Raw genomic sequence first — 17,661 nt, forward strand, 5'->3', positions numbered from 1 at the left:
CTCGGCTGACAACGTCACACACCACCAGACAAACACGCAAAACAATATTCAAAACTTGAAGACAACAATCAAGACAGATTCTACTCAGATCTCTTCCAATTCATCTCAGTACCCTGAAACCTCAATGTCTTAGAAAAATGGAAATGATTCATCTTCTATCAATATTTGTTTTCCAGAGTAGCATACCTGGCATTAACTAAAAAAAAATGTTGAGAAATGAATTTGGCTGCTGAAATCAGAGAGGGGAGGGGGAGTCCTAGTTACAGATTTTACTCTATAACACATATTTTAAGGGATTTCAAAAGCTTATTTAATTTTTACTAAGATGAGAAAGTCTGTTTTTTGCCAGATTATTGGGCTATGAGATTTCCTTCAACTTTTTAACAGTTACTTCAACAAGAATAACTAATAAGATGAGAACTGTGTAGAAACTGAAGCTGAAAGAGATAACTTTTTCAGACTATGTAGACATTTGCACTGTGCAATAAAAAAGGTTGTCACTAATATTGATACAATAATGAAAAAGTGAAGAAAAGTGATGAACACAGTGTTCTGCAAACATGAAAAAACGCCACAAGACAGAAATCAAAGCATCGATAAAGAGGAAAACACATCTGAAGAATCATCTATTATCACAAAGCAAAAGTCCATGTCAAATTAACATCTCAAACTAAGCAACATCACTCCCAATGAAAAATTAAGAGTAAAAAAAATACAGATAACTGAGCAAATGAGCGGTACCTAATACACTGTCACACTTATCTTTTAACTGAAAAACATACGAAGACTCGCAACTCTTTTATTTTATTTCAAGTAAATGCTAATGGTTTTCTTCAAATCTAAAGGAAATCCCGGTTCAATAGAAAAGGTTAAACATTTGTTGGCTTTTCTGTTGTCAAATAAGACCTTCAATCTACACACACCTTGAAAGGTGTGAAGTACTCAGAAACATTAGTTGCAACTCTATATACAGGACCTTTTATATTGCAGAAATTCATACATCCTCTTACCCTCCCCCCCTCTCCCAAAAAATGGCAAAGCAAAATCCCATATGATCTTTTGGTATGAAACCCTTCAGCACTGAACAACCTGCATTTACAAATTGTGAAATTTGTTAAAGACTCAATTGCTAATTCCCGACTCATTAATGACCTGCAGACAGATGGGTTAACAATAGTTATCCTCATCATTTACAGATATATCTCTGTGATAATCGCTTCAAACTTTCTAGCTGACTTGTCCACTTTAAAGTGTAACATAATTTGTCACAAACTTACAAATGAAAGGGTCTGAAAAGTCTACTCTGCAAAACCAAATGAAATCTACTTTCTCCACATAAGAAAAACAAACAGGGTGAAGCAGGAAACGGGAAGGCATGTTTCTCTAAGATACAAAACAAAGAATCTCATGACTCACTTGTTGCATCATGCCTGACATTGGAACCATCCCTGGCATCTGAAACAAAAAATGACAAACAGTGCAGAGATTGTCACTTCAAACAAATAGAGACATGAAAAGCAGAAAAGGGAATGGCAAAGGTAGCAATCACAGATTCTAAACTGTAAAGTTATTGCAAAAGAGGAAATCATTTCAGAAGCTTGTCTTTGTAAAAAACAAGTACATTTTACAGCTTCACTGACTAAACAGAGGGAAGGTTTTAAACTGCTTACACTATCTTCAAACATGATGTGTCAAAAGAGGTGAAACAAGAAGGAGAAAAGACATGCTGCAGAAGGTTTCAGATTCACAGCAAGTAAATTTTCATATAGCCTTGACCTTCCCAAAACCACCTGTGACCTTTGTTACGACCAAGCCTGTAGTTTGTGTAACCTAAACATTCCATTTTACTAGGAGAGGCAGAATGGTGTTCACATCTTCGCAGGAAAGAAAGTGTTGAGAATCTGTCTGTTCATCTGATATCTCAAAATTGCTTTGAAGCCCCCCCAACCCAAAGCATCAGCATAACTTCTAACATGCTTGTAAAAACCAGTGTCCACATCTACCTTCGTTAATGACGTGTCAGCTCCAAATACTGTACCTACCATTGTTCCTTGCATGCCCATGCTGCCTTGTGGCATTCCCATTCCCATGTTGGAGTTCATGCCCGTCATGTTAGAGCCGCTCATCATGCCCATACTTCCAGAGGCGGGCGTTGACCCCATCATGGGGTTCATGTTGTTTCCCATCATGGGATTGCTGCCCTGCATCAGGTTGGTGGGCTGCTGCATGGTATTCCCAGCAGGCTGCATGGGCGTGAGTGTTGGGGTGTTTGGGGAAGCGAATACCTCAAACAGATCATTGGCCGCCGATGAAGACGCAGATGTGGAGGGCGCAAGGGGGGCTGCCGGCACGGGCAGGGCTGATGATGGCGATGTTGTAGAGGCTGAGCTGAACTGACTGAAGTCTGCAAATCCACTGGACGGACTGGTAGCAAAGGGGATAACAAAGAGGTAAATGTTGGGTTTACTATCAAAACCTTAGACATGACCAAAAATATCTTCATCTACAATAATTAGGAAAACATGGTCACATTTTGAAGAAAAGATTAATTTCAAATAAAGTTGAAGACTTCAACTTGACACAATTACTGTTATTTAGCATTTAGACCAATTGCAACAGACAAAAACAACACAATTATGATAATAATAGTTATTATAATAATTGTATTTATATTTGCACCTATCCATGCTCTACAGCATGCTCTATGCCCTTTCAAACTATTAGATAAGGTAGAAGAAGGAGCAACCATTAACACCCTCCAGTCATCTGCTATGAAAGTATAATGCAGTACATAGGCACAAAGCTCTTCCACATTTCTTCACTCCAGCAAATGTACACAAATCACAATTTCAAAATATGACAACATAACAACCACTTTATTTTCAAACCTGTCAACTGACAATAAGGAGAATGGATATTTGTTTTGAAAAGCGAAAAAAGGTCTCAGAGGCCTTTATAGCCTGAAATGTGCTAGCTCTGCACTACCTTGAGGTATCTGCTGCTGCTGCGGTTCCAAACTGAGCAAAATCACCAAAGTCGCCACCTGAAACACAACAAATGACTACATTAAGAAAAATACGACATATTTATTTCATTTTATCCTAACTGATTGATCGGACACACTGGACTATTTTCCCGCTCAAAATAGACAAGGAATAACACAAATGATGCTAACACAGCACTAAGAAAGCGCAAGACCATAATATACAGTGAAAGAGGGGGGAAAAAATTAAGTATTCCAAAACCAACTAAAATGTCATTAGAGTTATTACGCCATAAGAATAGGCCATAAAGTTCCCATTCACATTTCGTATATTCTACATACATTGACTAAATGGAAAAAATGTATAAAAGACTAACATTACAGTCAGTACTTTTATACTGTACTAAAAGGACAACATGGTCTGCCATTTCCTAAAATTTCTTTCCCCAATCAAACTTTTATTATCAGCAAATACTCTTTTCTTTCAATCATGCTGCATATATTATTGAGTAAGCTTAGGACATAATTCTTGGTTCCTCTTCTGAATCATTAATATTATGTTTCTCTTTTTCCAAGCCATTCAGCAGCATTTAAAGTGAATAAAACACAATGTCTGCTTTGGAAAACATTCTAAGGATTCGTTACACTTTTCACTAGCATACTGCATGATCTCAAAAACAATTAGGTTCTTGCCCACAATTGCAGCAGAACTGAAAATTCTTTAGTACCACACCCCTCAAATTTTCATTTACATGTCTCAAAATTTATCAGAAACTAAGTAAAGAACAGAATATAATGCATTTCACGAACACCTATCAAAATTTTTAATTCTAGGAAGCCGTGTTAAAATTGATTGGAAAATGTATATCTCCATTCTGTTATCATTTTCCTTCCTGTGTAAGTAACACACACTGAGAAAGAATTAAGTCTAAGACAGGCCACAAGGTAAAAGTTTTTTTTACTAACCTGAAGAATTTCCACGAGGATTGAAATCATCCCCTCCAGAAGCCGACTGGAAATTAGAAAAGTCAGCGAAGGATTCCTGTCCCCCAGACGGTTCCCCCAAGTCAAACAAGTTTGGTGCGTTGTCAGCCTGAGTGGATGACGTCTGACTCTGGAAATATTCATGGCATTGCAAGACTGCAGAAGATTGTGCTGAATCTTTGTATGTTGATGTTCTGGTAGGTCCACCAAAAATTTCCCTTAAGGCTTTGTAAAGTTTATCTTATCTTAACTTATTTAAAAATCAGTAACAAAAAATCTCTACCATCTGAGAAAATTTACTACCAGATCAAAACCAACAAGCACTCTTCGTACCTCGCTTCTTTTGGTCTCCAACTACCTTTCTCTAATACATATGATATTTGTTGAATGTTTCTTTTGACCCATAAGTATATATACCATCCTATGAGACTTTGAACAGCAATAAGAAAATAATTTGTGAAGAACTACACAATGAGTGTGAGTATAGGGAATAAAGAAGCACATTGACCTGATGATGGGCACTTAGTGCTAAAAACAAGCAAGACAAACAGAAACAACAGAGGGAGACGGAAATAGTAAGACCTACCAGTGGTACCCTCTATCCAGATGACACAATAAACCACTGATCACACAAAACCACCTCTTGAAATGTGCAAGCTAGAGGGTGCACATATCATTATGGAAGGTAAGGAGCATGACAGGACAAGGGATTCACATTAACCAAAAATAAATAAGTTGCACATAAATATTATCAAAATGTTAAAAATCTACTAACCTGAGTGTCACCTTCTTTGCCAAAGTTGGAGGAGGCGCCCAGGTCTAGTTTTTTGCCCACAGAGCGAGATCTCCTGTTTGTAGTAATTTTTTCAGTTTTGGTGGTATGTGTTCTTTCAACAGATGTGTACTCTTCATCATCATCTTTGAAATCATACCTACGAAGGGAGATAGACAGCCACATAAATATTTTACCCCTTTATGTCTTGAAAGATGAAAAAAAAATGAAAGAACCCAGGAAAAACACAAAACGGTCGCATTCATACACTGACCATGTAAAAAAGAAGAGTGTCATCACTTTTAAAAAAAAAAAACAGAGAGATCAGCCACTAAAGTAGACTTTCCCAGACTGACGTTACTACTAGAAACACAAGCCTTTAAAAACTACAATAAATGGATTATAAATATGTCTAATATCTAATTAAATGTTTAGCCTACTTCGTCCTTCTCATCAGGCAACAAACATCATTTACTTATCATTTCATATGCAAACGCAACAACTATGATTGCCATAAAGCAAAGGCTAGCTCTGTGGATACACATCAGAACTTCTTCTTTTAAAGAAACTAAGTAGCTACAACTCAAATAAGCAACAAAACCAAAAACTTAATAGGCACACAAAACTAACAAATACTTTACCTGTCTCTGTCTCTGCGTTCTCTGTTCTCTCGTTCTTTTTCTTTCCTTTCATAATCATCATCATATCTATCTCCGTCACTGTGGAATTAAACAATACAGCCCATTTCAAACATTTTTTGAAAAATATTTAAGCATAAAAGCATATTTAACTCAAACAGCATTTAATGAAGTCTCAGCAAGCACATCAAGAAGATAAGCAGTTTGCCCAGAGTTTGTCTGATTGTGAACCAGTACGCCTGACAGGTTTGGCAGGTTTCAGGGAAATAACCAGAGAACACAGTCCACGAGGACGTTAGGCTACGTTACGGAAAAAAATTCAACTATGGCATGAATTTTTTCACTAAAATCAATTTCACAAGCATATATAAAACTTCCATAACTATGATATGAATGGAAACCTATTTTAGTTCAAGATACATCATTTTGATGCTTCCTGGCTCTTAAAACATGATAGTTTTATTAAATAACTTCTTAAGTTTCAAATTCTTTTTTTTAAATCTCCAGTTCAAGCCTATCAAGCCAAAAATGTACACAAAATAAATATTTTATGAGCCATACAAATGTGATGAAAACAGAACATTCTCTCTGACATGCTACGTGCAGCAAGCGGGTGTCAATTTTAGTCTCAAATAAATGCATAAATAACCACAATGACAATTACCAGGGATCACAGTGAAATTTTTCGCCAACCCCTGAATTTTGATGGTCAATCAGATAGACTTCCGTAAATATTGTGCACATCCCCCACCCCTTTTCCACATCAGTTTAAAAATGCAAAATAAACCAACGGAACAAGAGGGGAAATGTCAGTTCGGGCTCACCTCCAATTGAAGGAGAGGGCATGTTTTCTTTACTGTTTGTGACTTTCTTTTTCTCGTCTCACTCGCATTTGGTCTATAATAGGCCAAGCTTAGAGGAATCTGCGGATCGCAGGGCGCCTTAGGGCCAATCTCAGGCTACTCAAGGCCTACAGTGGCGTGACTTGAGGCCGGGGCGGAACGACCGCCGGCATGGATTTTGGGAAGTTCTCGCAACCGCGGAAAATCGCGGACCCGCGGAAAACTGTGATCCCTGAATTACTTTCTAGAAATGAAACTTTATTTAAAGCTTGAGCACAAATTCAAAAAGTTTCAGACACATGTGATACAAGTAGTAGATGTGAACCAAAAGAATTTTAAACCAGACATGAGTCGAGTGAGAACAGTTGTGAAATTCAAGCACATACACACTAGCAAACTAGTATGAAGAAAAGACTACATGCTACAGGTAACATAGCAGAAATGACAGCTGAGAAAGGTCTTAAAAATATTTTTAAAATACAATAAAGAAACACTACAAAAAAAGTGGGTTTTACACATGCACAGCAAACAATACTATCATCATCACCTCTTGGAAGATCTCACAACAAAAGAACATCTGTGAGAAAACTTTTTTTTTCAAAGATAAGAGGGAAAATCCAGGGAAACCATTCAACTTAAAGAGCAAACTTTGGAGTAATCTACTGTCGTATAGAGAATGGAATTTTCATTTTGTGCTAGGAAAAAAAATGCAAAACAAAAATCTGGACTTATTATGGCACCCTCTAATAACCACCCACACTGACACAGAGCACTGCTATGACACTCAATTAGGTCTTCAAACTAATGCTAGTTTAAATAATATATCAGGAACAGCTAAAAATACAATAATTGATTTGTGTCCTAACAACTCCATTGCACTAAACATAGTGTACATTTTCTTTTTTAGAACTACCTTTTACTTCAAAACTAAAGAAATACACCGGGGAAGAAATAAACAAGGCTAAAAATAAAAAAATTAATGAAAAGGGTAAAATGGAAAAGAATAACAGATTTTAAAAGATTGACAAAGTTCCTTCTCATTCAGGAATCACACACTGTCCACCTTGACAGTATTACCCTTATGTCCACTGCATTAATCTTTTTGGCTTTAAAAGAGTCTTTTCGATTATAGGCAAAAATCACCTGTTAAGTTAAAAAATTCTTTCCACCTGGCGAAAACCTGCAAAATTGTGTCCTATCATGACATCAAAACATTTACTCAGCCAAATCAACTAATGGTCATTTGGAGAAAAAAAAACAAAGTAATAATTATAATCAGATGTCCTCTTTTAATAATAAATATCTCATTAAAATATTCCTCAAAAGGGGATCAGAAACGTCTCAGGCGTTAGTAAGATAAGTTCTGAACACCAAGTGACACACACCAGCACTAATAACAAAACCACAACAAGCCTTGGCACCACCATGCGTAGGAAAACATACTAGTCATACATGTCATCAGGCGCATGCCTGCCCTGTGCACGATTCCAGAGATCTTTAGCCTTGTCTAGTGCTCCACTGACAACTGACTTTTTGCCCGTCTCCCAGTCCTCAATTTCTTCCATTTTCCCTGGCCGATCTCTGTAGCTCTTTGGTTCTTCGTCATAGCGATCACCTGTTCAGCAAAGAAAAATGAACACAGTATGAGTCAAAACCCCAATTACTCTTCATCTGCAACCCAATAAAACAAGAAATTCTTGTTTACACTGTAAAAGCATTTTTCTAATCCTTTACTACAACAATCATTGTTTTATGTAAACAGTGTAGTTATGTATACAATAACATCCTCATTTAACACAGTTCTCCTGCTGATACTCATTGTACTGCCAGATCCATCTCAAGTGTTTACTTCTGTTTTTCCAAAATTGCAACATTTTTTAAACAAGACATATAGTGACCACCAAAATGACAAAAAAAATCAGCCCTCTAAAAGTGCATTTAGAAGGCATGGAACACATGTGCATGAAAAGTGATAAAATGTAGTCTTTGAATAAGTGTTATAGGTCAGGATTATCAATATTTTTATTACTCTTACTGTAAGAGGATGTGCCACTAAAGCCCATGACATCACTGGACACGCCAACATATTTATCCTTTGTCTTTTTCGCCTTTTTTCTCTCATCTCGAAGTCTGTCATCATCTTGAATAAAGTCGAGAAGCTCCTTCACTTTGTGACGTACTGAAACATTTCAAAAGAAACAATAGGCATTTTATCTTTGGGTAACTGTGAAATTTGCCACCATAAAGTAATTATTCTCCATGGACTTTCTCATTAAAACATATCATCAATTCATTGAGATATTCTTTTATTTATCTCCAACCATCACAAAATTTCTCGCTGCTTTGGCTTTCAACAAGATCATTAAAGATTTCTATTTACCACACTCACACCAGAGCACCCGCCTACCACCCACGATCACAGAACCGGCACTCTTAAAATCAAATGGTAACAAATCACAAACTATTCGATCCTAGCCATCTTTCTCCCCCTCTCAACACCACACAAACAAGAGCAGACAAAAACATTAAACATGATTTATACTGAACAATCTTACACATTCAAGCTACCACAATGTCAAATATAAATTTAGAAGAAAAAAAAATATGCAGAACAAGTATACATGAACTCAAGAGAATAAAAAGACGCATACCATTCAATCCCTGATCTTTGCCTAGTTCGTCAGTGAAAGCATAGTTTTCCAAGCCTCTCAAGTCATAAATGTGTTCCCTTGTGCTGGTTACAACTCTCTCTGAGCCATTCTTGATCAGATAGCTCAACAACACTAAAGCCTGAGGAAGAAACAGCTAAATGGTAAGCTGGGAGAAAGATTCCTCCATATCATGTGTATAAAAAGAAGCATACACTCTTAAACTCATTGACCTACAACAATAAATAACGGACAAAAGGATCTTTATAACTTGTGAACAGTAATCAGTTTGCACAAATCATCTATCACAGAGCACCAGCTCAGGTCATGTAAAACTTTCATACTTTGAGTCTCAACAAGTCAAATGTTTTTTTGTAGACTTTAACTGCTGGATCAACAAATTCAGACGGCAAAACAATGACGTATTCACATTATCACTTCAAAATAATATTGCGATAGACATTTACTGTAAAAACGAAGTATGATTTTTCAGGGATTATACAATATATATGCCTAAAAAGGGACATCACTTACAATATAATCTATACACAGAAAAAAAAATTTTGCTTAAGATCTTTTTTTAAAATCCTCTTCCAACTTTAGAAACAGTTATAATTGGAAAATGTATCCACAAGCAGTGGTTGCAACCTAAGAACACATTGCCGATAAACCCATTGATCCAAATAAGAGTCCACTTTTTTCATGAAGATAAAATTTTGCTCTATAGTTTGCAATCCTTGGAACCCATTCAAGAAGATAAAAATAAACTTAGGACTTAAGGGCAATACACCTTCCTCAGGATCCTGCTTTACCACGCCTAAACTTGCTGTAACTGGTCATTTTTAAGAGGAAGGACAGGTAAGGAAGAAAGGACTATTCAATCTACACACTGCAAACACACAAAACATAATTTAAGGTAGACTATGAGACACTTCAGTTCTGTAGATAATGTTGGTCGTTCAGTTGATTTCCCTTGGTTCAATCTGCTGTTCCCCTCATGGCTTTATTTCATTCACTTCACCCATGCAGAGTTGCAACTTACTGTTTCTCATAGTTCTATGCCATCAAATCACAGTGACAATGCAGTGTTGTGGAAAACCACACAAGCCTAAGCCACTTGTTCTCATTTGTACGCCGAACAACACATTGTTCACAAATATGCGCACACAATGAAAACAACAAAAAAACTTCCCTACCTTCTGTTCAGAGTCAGTAACTTCAGCGCGTAACAAATGAGGTAACTAGGACACCAGGTAGGATGAGCTGAGTTGTGCCCCTTGAAATCCATATGAGAACCCGCTCTTTTTTTATTCTTTGATTGAGATCATAGTCTCTGGAGTGTTCTTTAAAGTTCTATAACCTTTCTAAGGCACACCTGGAAAATTCTATTGAGAACTCACCTTGTAAACTCTTCGCCAGTTTTTCTTGTTGTCATGCAGCATCCTCTTCCAGAGCATGCCCATTACTTCAGGGAAATGTTCGTATGTAAAAGTGTACTGGGCAATCTCCTTCATCAAGGAGCCATGAGGACCCCATGCGTCATCATTTGTTGCTTCCCTCACCTTTGTCTCAACTTCAGAATAGTTCATAACCACATTGGTGCTGAAAACAGAATTACGGAAAGTTTGTCTGTAATGCACTGCTTTTCAGAGAAGTTCTAAATCTTTCATCACACATTGTGAACATAAATATATTAGCCAGGAAGTTGTGACTAAAGACAGATTTAAGGAAAAGAAGGAAAAGACCTCGTAAGACTAAGATGGGTTGAAAGTCATCCCAAAGGTCCTGCCTGCACACTGATTAGCATTTCTGGTACCCTCTACATATAGAGGGGCCCCGTGACAGAATGGCCCTACTTAGCTTTCGTGCATCAAACAAACAGTGGGTTCCATGTTTCCCCAGGGAAAGTGTGTGTGTGTGCAACAGTCTGCTTGTGTTTGTGGCCTACTTCTAGAACCGTCTCCATTAGTTCAAAAGCAAGGCGAACAGCTATTTGAGCCTGGCCCATATCAGTCAGGCCCTCCTAGCCCAGCGCATGCACGCCGAGCATCATCTGTGTGAAGATCATGTGTGCGCCTCAGTCTGCTTGAGTTTGTGTGCATTTGTGGCTTACTTGTAGAACCGCCTGCATTAGTTCATAACCGAGGCGTACGTCTCATTCAAAACATGTCAAGGTGGTAGCTCTAGATAATTCAGTGCTTCCACCAGCTGATGCTGAAAAGTAAGGAAAATTCTGCCGGGGGTCTGGGGGCCACATAAAGGCCCCCATTAAGGTCCAGGGACAGCGTTCCGGTGGGGGTTCAGGGGGCGAAGCCCCCGAAGAAATTGAAATTTTGTGCTTTTAGAGGGTTGAAAATAGCATTTGGGAGCCTGTTTGCCAACAACCCATACTACTAATACCTCTATTTTTTCACCAAGATTTTGTCTTGTTTCAATTCTTCACACATATCTTTCCATTGCTGGCAATTTTTAAAAGAAGGTTCCCCTTCCATTGCTACTATAATTCAATTAATTTGTCATCCACCATTGATAGAAGGCAAACCTGGGAATAATGAATAAAGATACCTTCACAATACAGTTACCCAGCGTATACCCTAATTTTTCCTAAATTTTCACGTCTGAATGTCACATGTCACAACTTCAGAACACCACTTCGAATTATTCTTGATTTTAGTAGTTTTAGCACAAATTTTTTTCATTGCTGCCCTAATCCCGTTCTCGTGCCATAGAATCTTCGCACTGATAATTTCTCTAGACCTAGACAATAAATTTGCGAAAAATTTTCTTTCTGACAGTAATTTTCTACGATCACAAGTCAATATACTTGGTCAACGCGCAAATTTTCCAGCCGCGGCAACAATCCGAAGATAGACGGAATGAGGGAATGACAGAAGGGAAGAAAAAGGCACAAAAAGTTCGCCAGATTTTGATCAATCTGCAGGTAAAAAATGTACTGCCGACCAACCCCCAATGAATGCATGGGGCATAGGGGATAAATGGTCAATGGCAGGAAATGCGCAATCTGACAGATACTATAACAAACTACTGCCGAGAGAATTACCGTAAATATCCGTAACTTGAACTATACAAAACGATATGAAGGCGAGTACGGGTCTTTTGCTACAGAATTTTGGTAGTCCTACGCTGTCGCAGATTTTTACGAAGGGAGTTGATAATGATGGAGGAACAAGTACGAAACTGGCAGAAAGTACGGATTTCCGTAAAAATACGGAAGAGTGGAAGCACTGTATTCGTCCAATGAAATTTGAACAAATTCTCCACTTAGGCTAGACATGAGGAGCTCAGTAATAACACTCGCATTTCGGCACTGATGAAGAACAGCCTGAGTTAAGTCTAGGTTCTGTGTGTGTACTTTTTTTTTTAGTTTGTTTTGTCTGCTGAACACAAATTTGACTCCATTTACGTGGCAAATCATAGCCTGCAAACTACATTCAGGGCGTCTTCCAGGATTCCCCTCGCCATATGACTAGATCTCACTGTCGCGGGCCCACTTTGCCGCTTAGAGTGCGATGGGCTTCATCACCAACTGCTTTGGCTATGTGTGTGTGGGTGTGTGTGCGCATGCGCTTGAGTGTGTGTCTGTCTGTGTGTGTACAACTTTGAGGAGTAGAAGGTAAATTTATGGAACGAGAATAGCTGAGTAAGTTTGTAAAAGATTATACAACAAATTAATAGCCTAACAAAAAACCCAAAGACGACGAGATCTAGTCAACAGTTGTTACTAGCGAGGGAAACCCAAGAGTCTTCAGGGAAGCCCCGGAAGACGACAAAAATAGATGCCGAAAATACGTCATCTGTTTGGGCCAGTCACAGAGCTGTGCTCAGTGCTCGCTGTAGCTTCATATTATAAAAGAAGAGACCTAACCCTAAACCAAACTATTTCAGTCTTAGTTTAGACCTACTCTATCTACTTTAGAAGTTTAGAAGGTCATATTTTGTTCAGTAAATATGGCAGTGGTCACTCGTAACAGAATGCCTGACCACTCTCAACTTTACAAAAGAATAGGCCTACAGATAATCTTAGGCTTACAAAGGAAGCTATCCTCACCCGGAGTGAGAATATAATACATACGATCGACCTCTCACCCTGGGTGAGACTTGCCAGCGTTGGCTATTCTCACCCGCTGTGAAACAAGACCTGTTTTTCCTAATTTCGGAATACTGTCTATCAGTGTGGATGATCAAATTGACAAAAACAAAGAAAAAATGACGTTAATAGCACAAAAGTAAGCTAATTTGATCGTCTACAAAGATGCTATGGCTATTTCACTTTTCGAATCGAGCCGAACTACGGGGGTCACCATTTTGTTTTGCCCGGAATTTCTCGCAAGATCTAATCCTCAACTCTCTCTCTCTCTGTCTCTTTCTGAATACTGTCTATCTGTGTGTACGATCAAATTGACCAAAACAAAGTTAAACACTGATGTAAAAACACAAAAAAAGTCAATTAATTTGGTCGTCTACAAAGATGCTACGGCTATTTATTTAACTTTTCGAATCGAGCTGAACTATACGGGTCACCATTTTGTTTTGCCTGGAAGTTCTCGAGCTACTCCTCTCTCTTTCCACTGCCCACAGACAAATTGCACACTTTTAGGCTTCTAACATTAACACAAGAGCGCTGGAACGTCTGTTCACGGCACAGAATTCTACAATTCTGTTATCACAGTGTAGAATTCTGTGGTTCAGGGTGAACGCTGCACTGGTTGGCCTAGGCTATAACGGTGAACCCACACCCGGTGAGAATAGTCAAAAGGGTCGCCTGCGCTATTCTCACCCGGGGTGAGAATAGAGGTGGCCGGCTACAAAAAAAGGCAGTTTATGTAACAGGCTACTTGAAGGAGATAGAAGAGAAATAGATGGGTGGATAGATCTAGATCTAGTAATATCTCATCCTGAGAATTAGCCAATTAGATATTCCAGTTCAAGATTCTCGATCTAGAATCTAGATGTAGAGCCTATGTACGGCATACCGTCACGTACGTCAGACCGTCAGTTGGCACGCATTTGGCCTAAAATTGGACAACCAGACAATTATGCGATAACCTGGAATGCTGTCTGCTAAACAATTCCGTTCAACATTGTTTTGTTTTCAAGTTCAACAATTTTGAGCAGAATCAGACACCTGTGTGAGCAGATATAATCCATTATATCTCCAAAGGTAAGAACCGCGTTCAGCCATTACGGTTTGCAGATACGCATTGCGTCGTGGGAAATAAGCTATTGGTTCTGTAATCGTACCCGCAGAATCGCATTTTTATTCAGTTTATAAGGTGTCTAGTTACCGCCTCAAACCATTCGCTGCCCTTTGTTGTAACAATTGGCGCCCGTAGGGGGGGTGACGGTATGGGGTACAATTTTTTAGGGATGTACCCGATACCGTCACTATATTTTTTTACATGGTGCGTGACTTGAAAAATAGTTATTTCTTGACGGACTATGGATGGCATCTTAGTACTTTAGATTTTATAGTTTCTATGATTTGATATAGATCTAGATAGATCTATTTCGACACGGATTCATTAGAAAATGAGCGACTTTAGATTTTTCCTTTTTAATGTTTGAAACAAATTTATATGAAGGAAACTCTTTCCCTTTGTATGTAATGATGATGACGATGTTCCTCTGTCCAATGTATGTTGTGATGATGTTCTTCCAGCCACTGTTTCCACATGTTGTGATATTGTTCCTGCTCCTACTGCTTCTGTTTCAGAAGAAAAACTTGCTGGCCCTCCCCCAACTGCCCTTGTCTCTAGTTGTGAGTGGTCAGTTGATGCCCTAGACTTTTCGACTACAGGTCTGGAATTCTCGGGGATCGAATGTATGTACCTCCGAGGACTCCCTGGATCCTGCAGCAGAGTTTCAGCTACCTTTGGTTTCAACACCAGCTCAGGATCCTGTGGATAACCAGAACCATGACTATTGTCTGCCTGAGCAGGCATTGAGCCCATTGGAAGATGAAACTCTGGTGACACCCCAAGTCCCCCAAAAACTACCTCAGGACAACACTTTAAATTTAGCTTTGTCCTTGACAAGCTAATTGATCACGCCATTGCCAGTGGATGAATGGCATCAGACATGCATTGTCATTGGGTCCGCCGTTGCCATTGGCACAAAATCGAACTTAAGGAGAACGAGGGGGCTTACAGAAAGTACCTTGATTTGTACAATCAACTCATTCCTGCCCCCTCGTTCGTCAACCTGCCCGTACCAGCAAGCTGGAACTCTAAGGTTTCAACACAGAGAAGCGGGCTAAGGCCCCTACATACATGTCTTACGGGCAAAGTACAAAGCATGGGAGGAGGCGAAGAAATTGGAAGAAGAGAAGAAAAAGGAAGAAGTGGAAAAGAGGAAGAGAGAAAGGGAGAGAAAAGGGTGGAGAAGGAAGAAGAGAAAAGAGGAGAAAAGTTAACGAAGTTGGAGAAGCAGAGAGCAGGGAAGAAGAAGAAGAAACAACATGGAAATGTGGGAGTAAGGGAAGGAAGAGGAAAGTACAGGCAAAGATGATGAAGCTAAAGAGAAGAAAAGGAGAGACTAGAGAGTGAGGAGGAGAAAGAGGATGAAAAGGAAGTGGGATTGGTTTACGACGATGACCGCTCCGCAGTTTGTTGTGATACATGATGTCTAAGAGTAAAATGAAGCATTCATGTACTTGTGTGTGAGAGTAAAAGATGTTCAAGTGAGTTTGCTGTGGTGAGGAAGAATAAAATGAAGCACTCATGTACCTGTGTGTGAGAAAGATGTTTCATATCATTGAGTTTGTGATATGTGTGGAAGAGTAAAATGAAACATTCATGTACCTATGTGTGAGTAAAATGTGAGTCTGTTCTGGTGGTTGTTCTTTTTAGTGTATGTCAATAAACATTAGTTCTATCTTTGGCCCGCTGTACAAAAGGAGTTCGTCTTTGCTTCTTTCCTCTTTTCAAACGCCTAGTTGTGCTTCAATTTGAGAGTGCTGGTAAATGGGGTGTAGTGGGTGACAGGTATAAGGCGTACATGCCATGACAGAAAACCCGACATGTGACGGTACGGGGTACATGCCATGACATGCGTCAAGTCTCGGTTAGGGCACTTAGGGGTCTTCTTTATGTATTATACACTATCTGACTAAAAACCTCACCCCACACCGACAGGAAAGGCTGGCCTCTCAACGAAACGAAATTTTGGGTCGATGTTTTTAAAAGAGCCGAAGTTATTGTATCTAATACAAAAGGGTGTAAGATTGAAGAATACCGGACCAGCGGACTGACTTTGCCTATGTCTCAACCTTACGAATTCATAATTTTCCCGTTTTTAATATCTCTCAATGGAGAATCTCGGACCGGTAGATCTATTCATTAAAATTTTGTCAGGGGGGAGACCCCCCCTGTACCCCCTCCCCCTCCCAATCACCCGCCCCACCTATCCCACTTTCTCGCGCAATAATGTACGAATGGTCCGGTGGCCATTCTTCAATCTTCCCTACAAAAGTTCACTTCCGGAAATAGTCATCACAAAACACTAAGGTGACGGTATGCCGTGCAGGGGCTCTAGATCTAATCTAGAATCTAGATTTACATGTCCATGTCAATAAATTGAATGGAAATACAATGGAATCAAATTCAAGTCATGACTCAGACAGACCCCCTAAAAAAAGTTATTTTAAAAAGGCCTGTTTTATCTCACTTTACAAAACTACAACAGGGATTAAGGTATAATTAGACTGCAACTATAGACTAGGAGACCAAAGTCAAATAACTTGAGTTAGAGGTTGGGCAAGGACTGGTGGGGGTGTTCTCGGTCTGTCATTTCATTTCAGATTTCACGGAGACTTTGTTGACATTGTTTACCGACCACCGACTATCATTCATAGACCAAGATTGCCCTGACCGTGACGGGTAAACGTTCATATGATAACAAAAAGAGAAAAAGCCAGGGAGAGGGGATTGAACAGTTAACAGTTTATGGAAGGAAACGAGAAAGACATTACACTGAAGAGGCAAAAAGTTAAGATTTGAGGAATGTGGACGGGGACAGGAGAGATAGAGATTGCTTTCGTGTCAAGCGTCAACAAAACCGGAAGTTGACATGACGGCACATACCAAATCCATCTTTTCAATGACTACTTACACTTTATCAGTCAACTCCCTGAGTTTCCACACTCCTGCACTCAACATTTTGTTTTTGTAATGTCCAAATAATATCCAACAAAGGAACTAATTTCAACCAAAGAGCCGATGTTGACAGATTCCCGGCAGCTACACAGCTTTCGTCACCCTTTCTACAACCGGAAGTATTGGCTCGGCAAACCCACAAAATGGCGGCGCTTCGAAAAAAATCTGTATTTGATTGGCCTTGTTCCTAATCTGGCTGCTTTGTAATGTGTTGCGTAAACAAACACCTACTTTTTGGCTTTCATTATCTGCATTAGTTAGGGATATTTATAACTTTGATAAAATTTTGAGATGATAAAGTGCTTTTCAGTTACGATAAAATTTATGCTATTTGAAAGAGTTAAAAAGTCGAAAAAGACACGATATAATTAGATCTATGTCTTGTTCAACGACAGCAAAAGGAACTTTGACGGAACGGAGATCCATTACCAAGGGGGATTATCGTGCTTATAACAAGAAAAATGGAATGGTAATTTATTAATTCCCTTTCAAATCCAAATGGCAACTGTGAAAGTGATGGGGGCATAATAAGGAACACAACACATAGAGAATCTAACATTGTTGAAAAGATTTTTGATCCAAACTGTTTCTTTTAAAATTGGCTTCTTTTTTTTTTTTTT

At 38.9% G+C, this 17,661-nt stretch overlaps 1 protein-coding gene across 5 annotated transcripts in view; it reads right to left on the minus strand.

Moving 5' to 3' along the window:
• LOC101847340 (clathrin interactor 1) overlaps nucleotides 1-17,195 on the minus strand; it is a 30,103-nt gene extending 12,908 nt beyond the window's left edge. For 4 of the 5 annotated variants that reach the window (XM_035969733.1, XM_035969732.1, XM_035969731.1 and 1 more), the window contains exons 1-11: nucleotides 16,998-17,195; nucleotides 10,268-10,469; nucleotides 8,871-9,009; nucleotides 8,255-8,398; nucleotides 7,663-7,834; nucleotides 5,381-5,458; nucleotides 4,743-4,899; nucleotides 3,950-4,097; nucleotides 2,986-3,043; nucleotides 2,043-2,424; nucleotides 1,417-1,455 (exon numbers count right to left, since the gene is read on the minus strand). In XM_035969733.1, coding sequence (XP_035825626.1) covers nucleotides 1,417-1,455; nucleotides 2,043-2,424; nucleotides 2,986-3,043; nucleotides 3,950-4,097; nucleotides 4,743-4,899; nucleotides 5,381-5,458; nucleotides 7,663-7,834; nucleotides 8,255-8,398; nucleotides 8,871-9,009; nucleotides 10,268-10,469; nucleotides 16,998-17,044 — 1,566 coding nt within the window. In that variant the 5' untranslated portion in view covers nucleotides 17,045-17,195. The remainder of the gene's footprint in view (nucleotides 1-1,416; nucleotides 1,456-2,042; nucleotides 2,425-2,985; nucleotides 3,044-3,949; nucleotides 4,098-4,742; nucleotides 4,900-5,380; nucleotides 5,459-7,662; nucleotides 7,835-8,254; nucleotides 8,399-8,870; nucleotides 9,010-10,267; nucleotides 10,470-16,997) is intronic. The other variant, XM_035969730.1, reaches the window with a different exon arrangement.
• Between the last annotated feature and the right edge of the window lie 466 nt (nucleotides 17,196-17,661).

The sequence above is a fragment of the Aplysia californica genome, unplaced genomic scaffold (assembly GCF_000002075.1).
Source record: "Aplysia californica isolate F4 #8 unplaced genomic scaffold, AplCal3.0 scaffold00175, whole genome shotgun sequence".
Lineage (NCBI taxonomy): Eukaryota > Metazoa > Mollusca > Gastropoda > Aplysiida > Aplysiidae > Aplysia > Aplysia californica.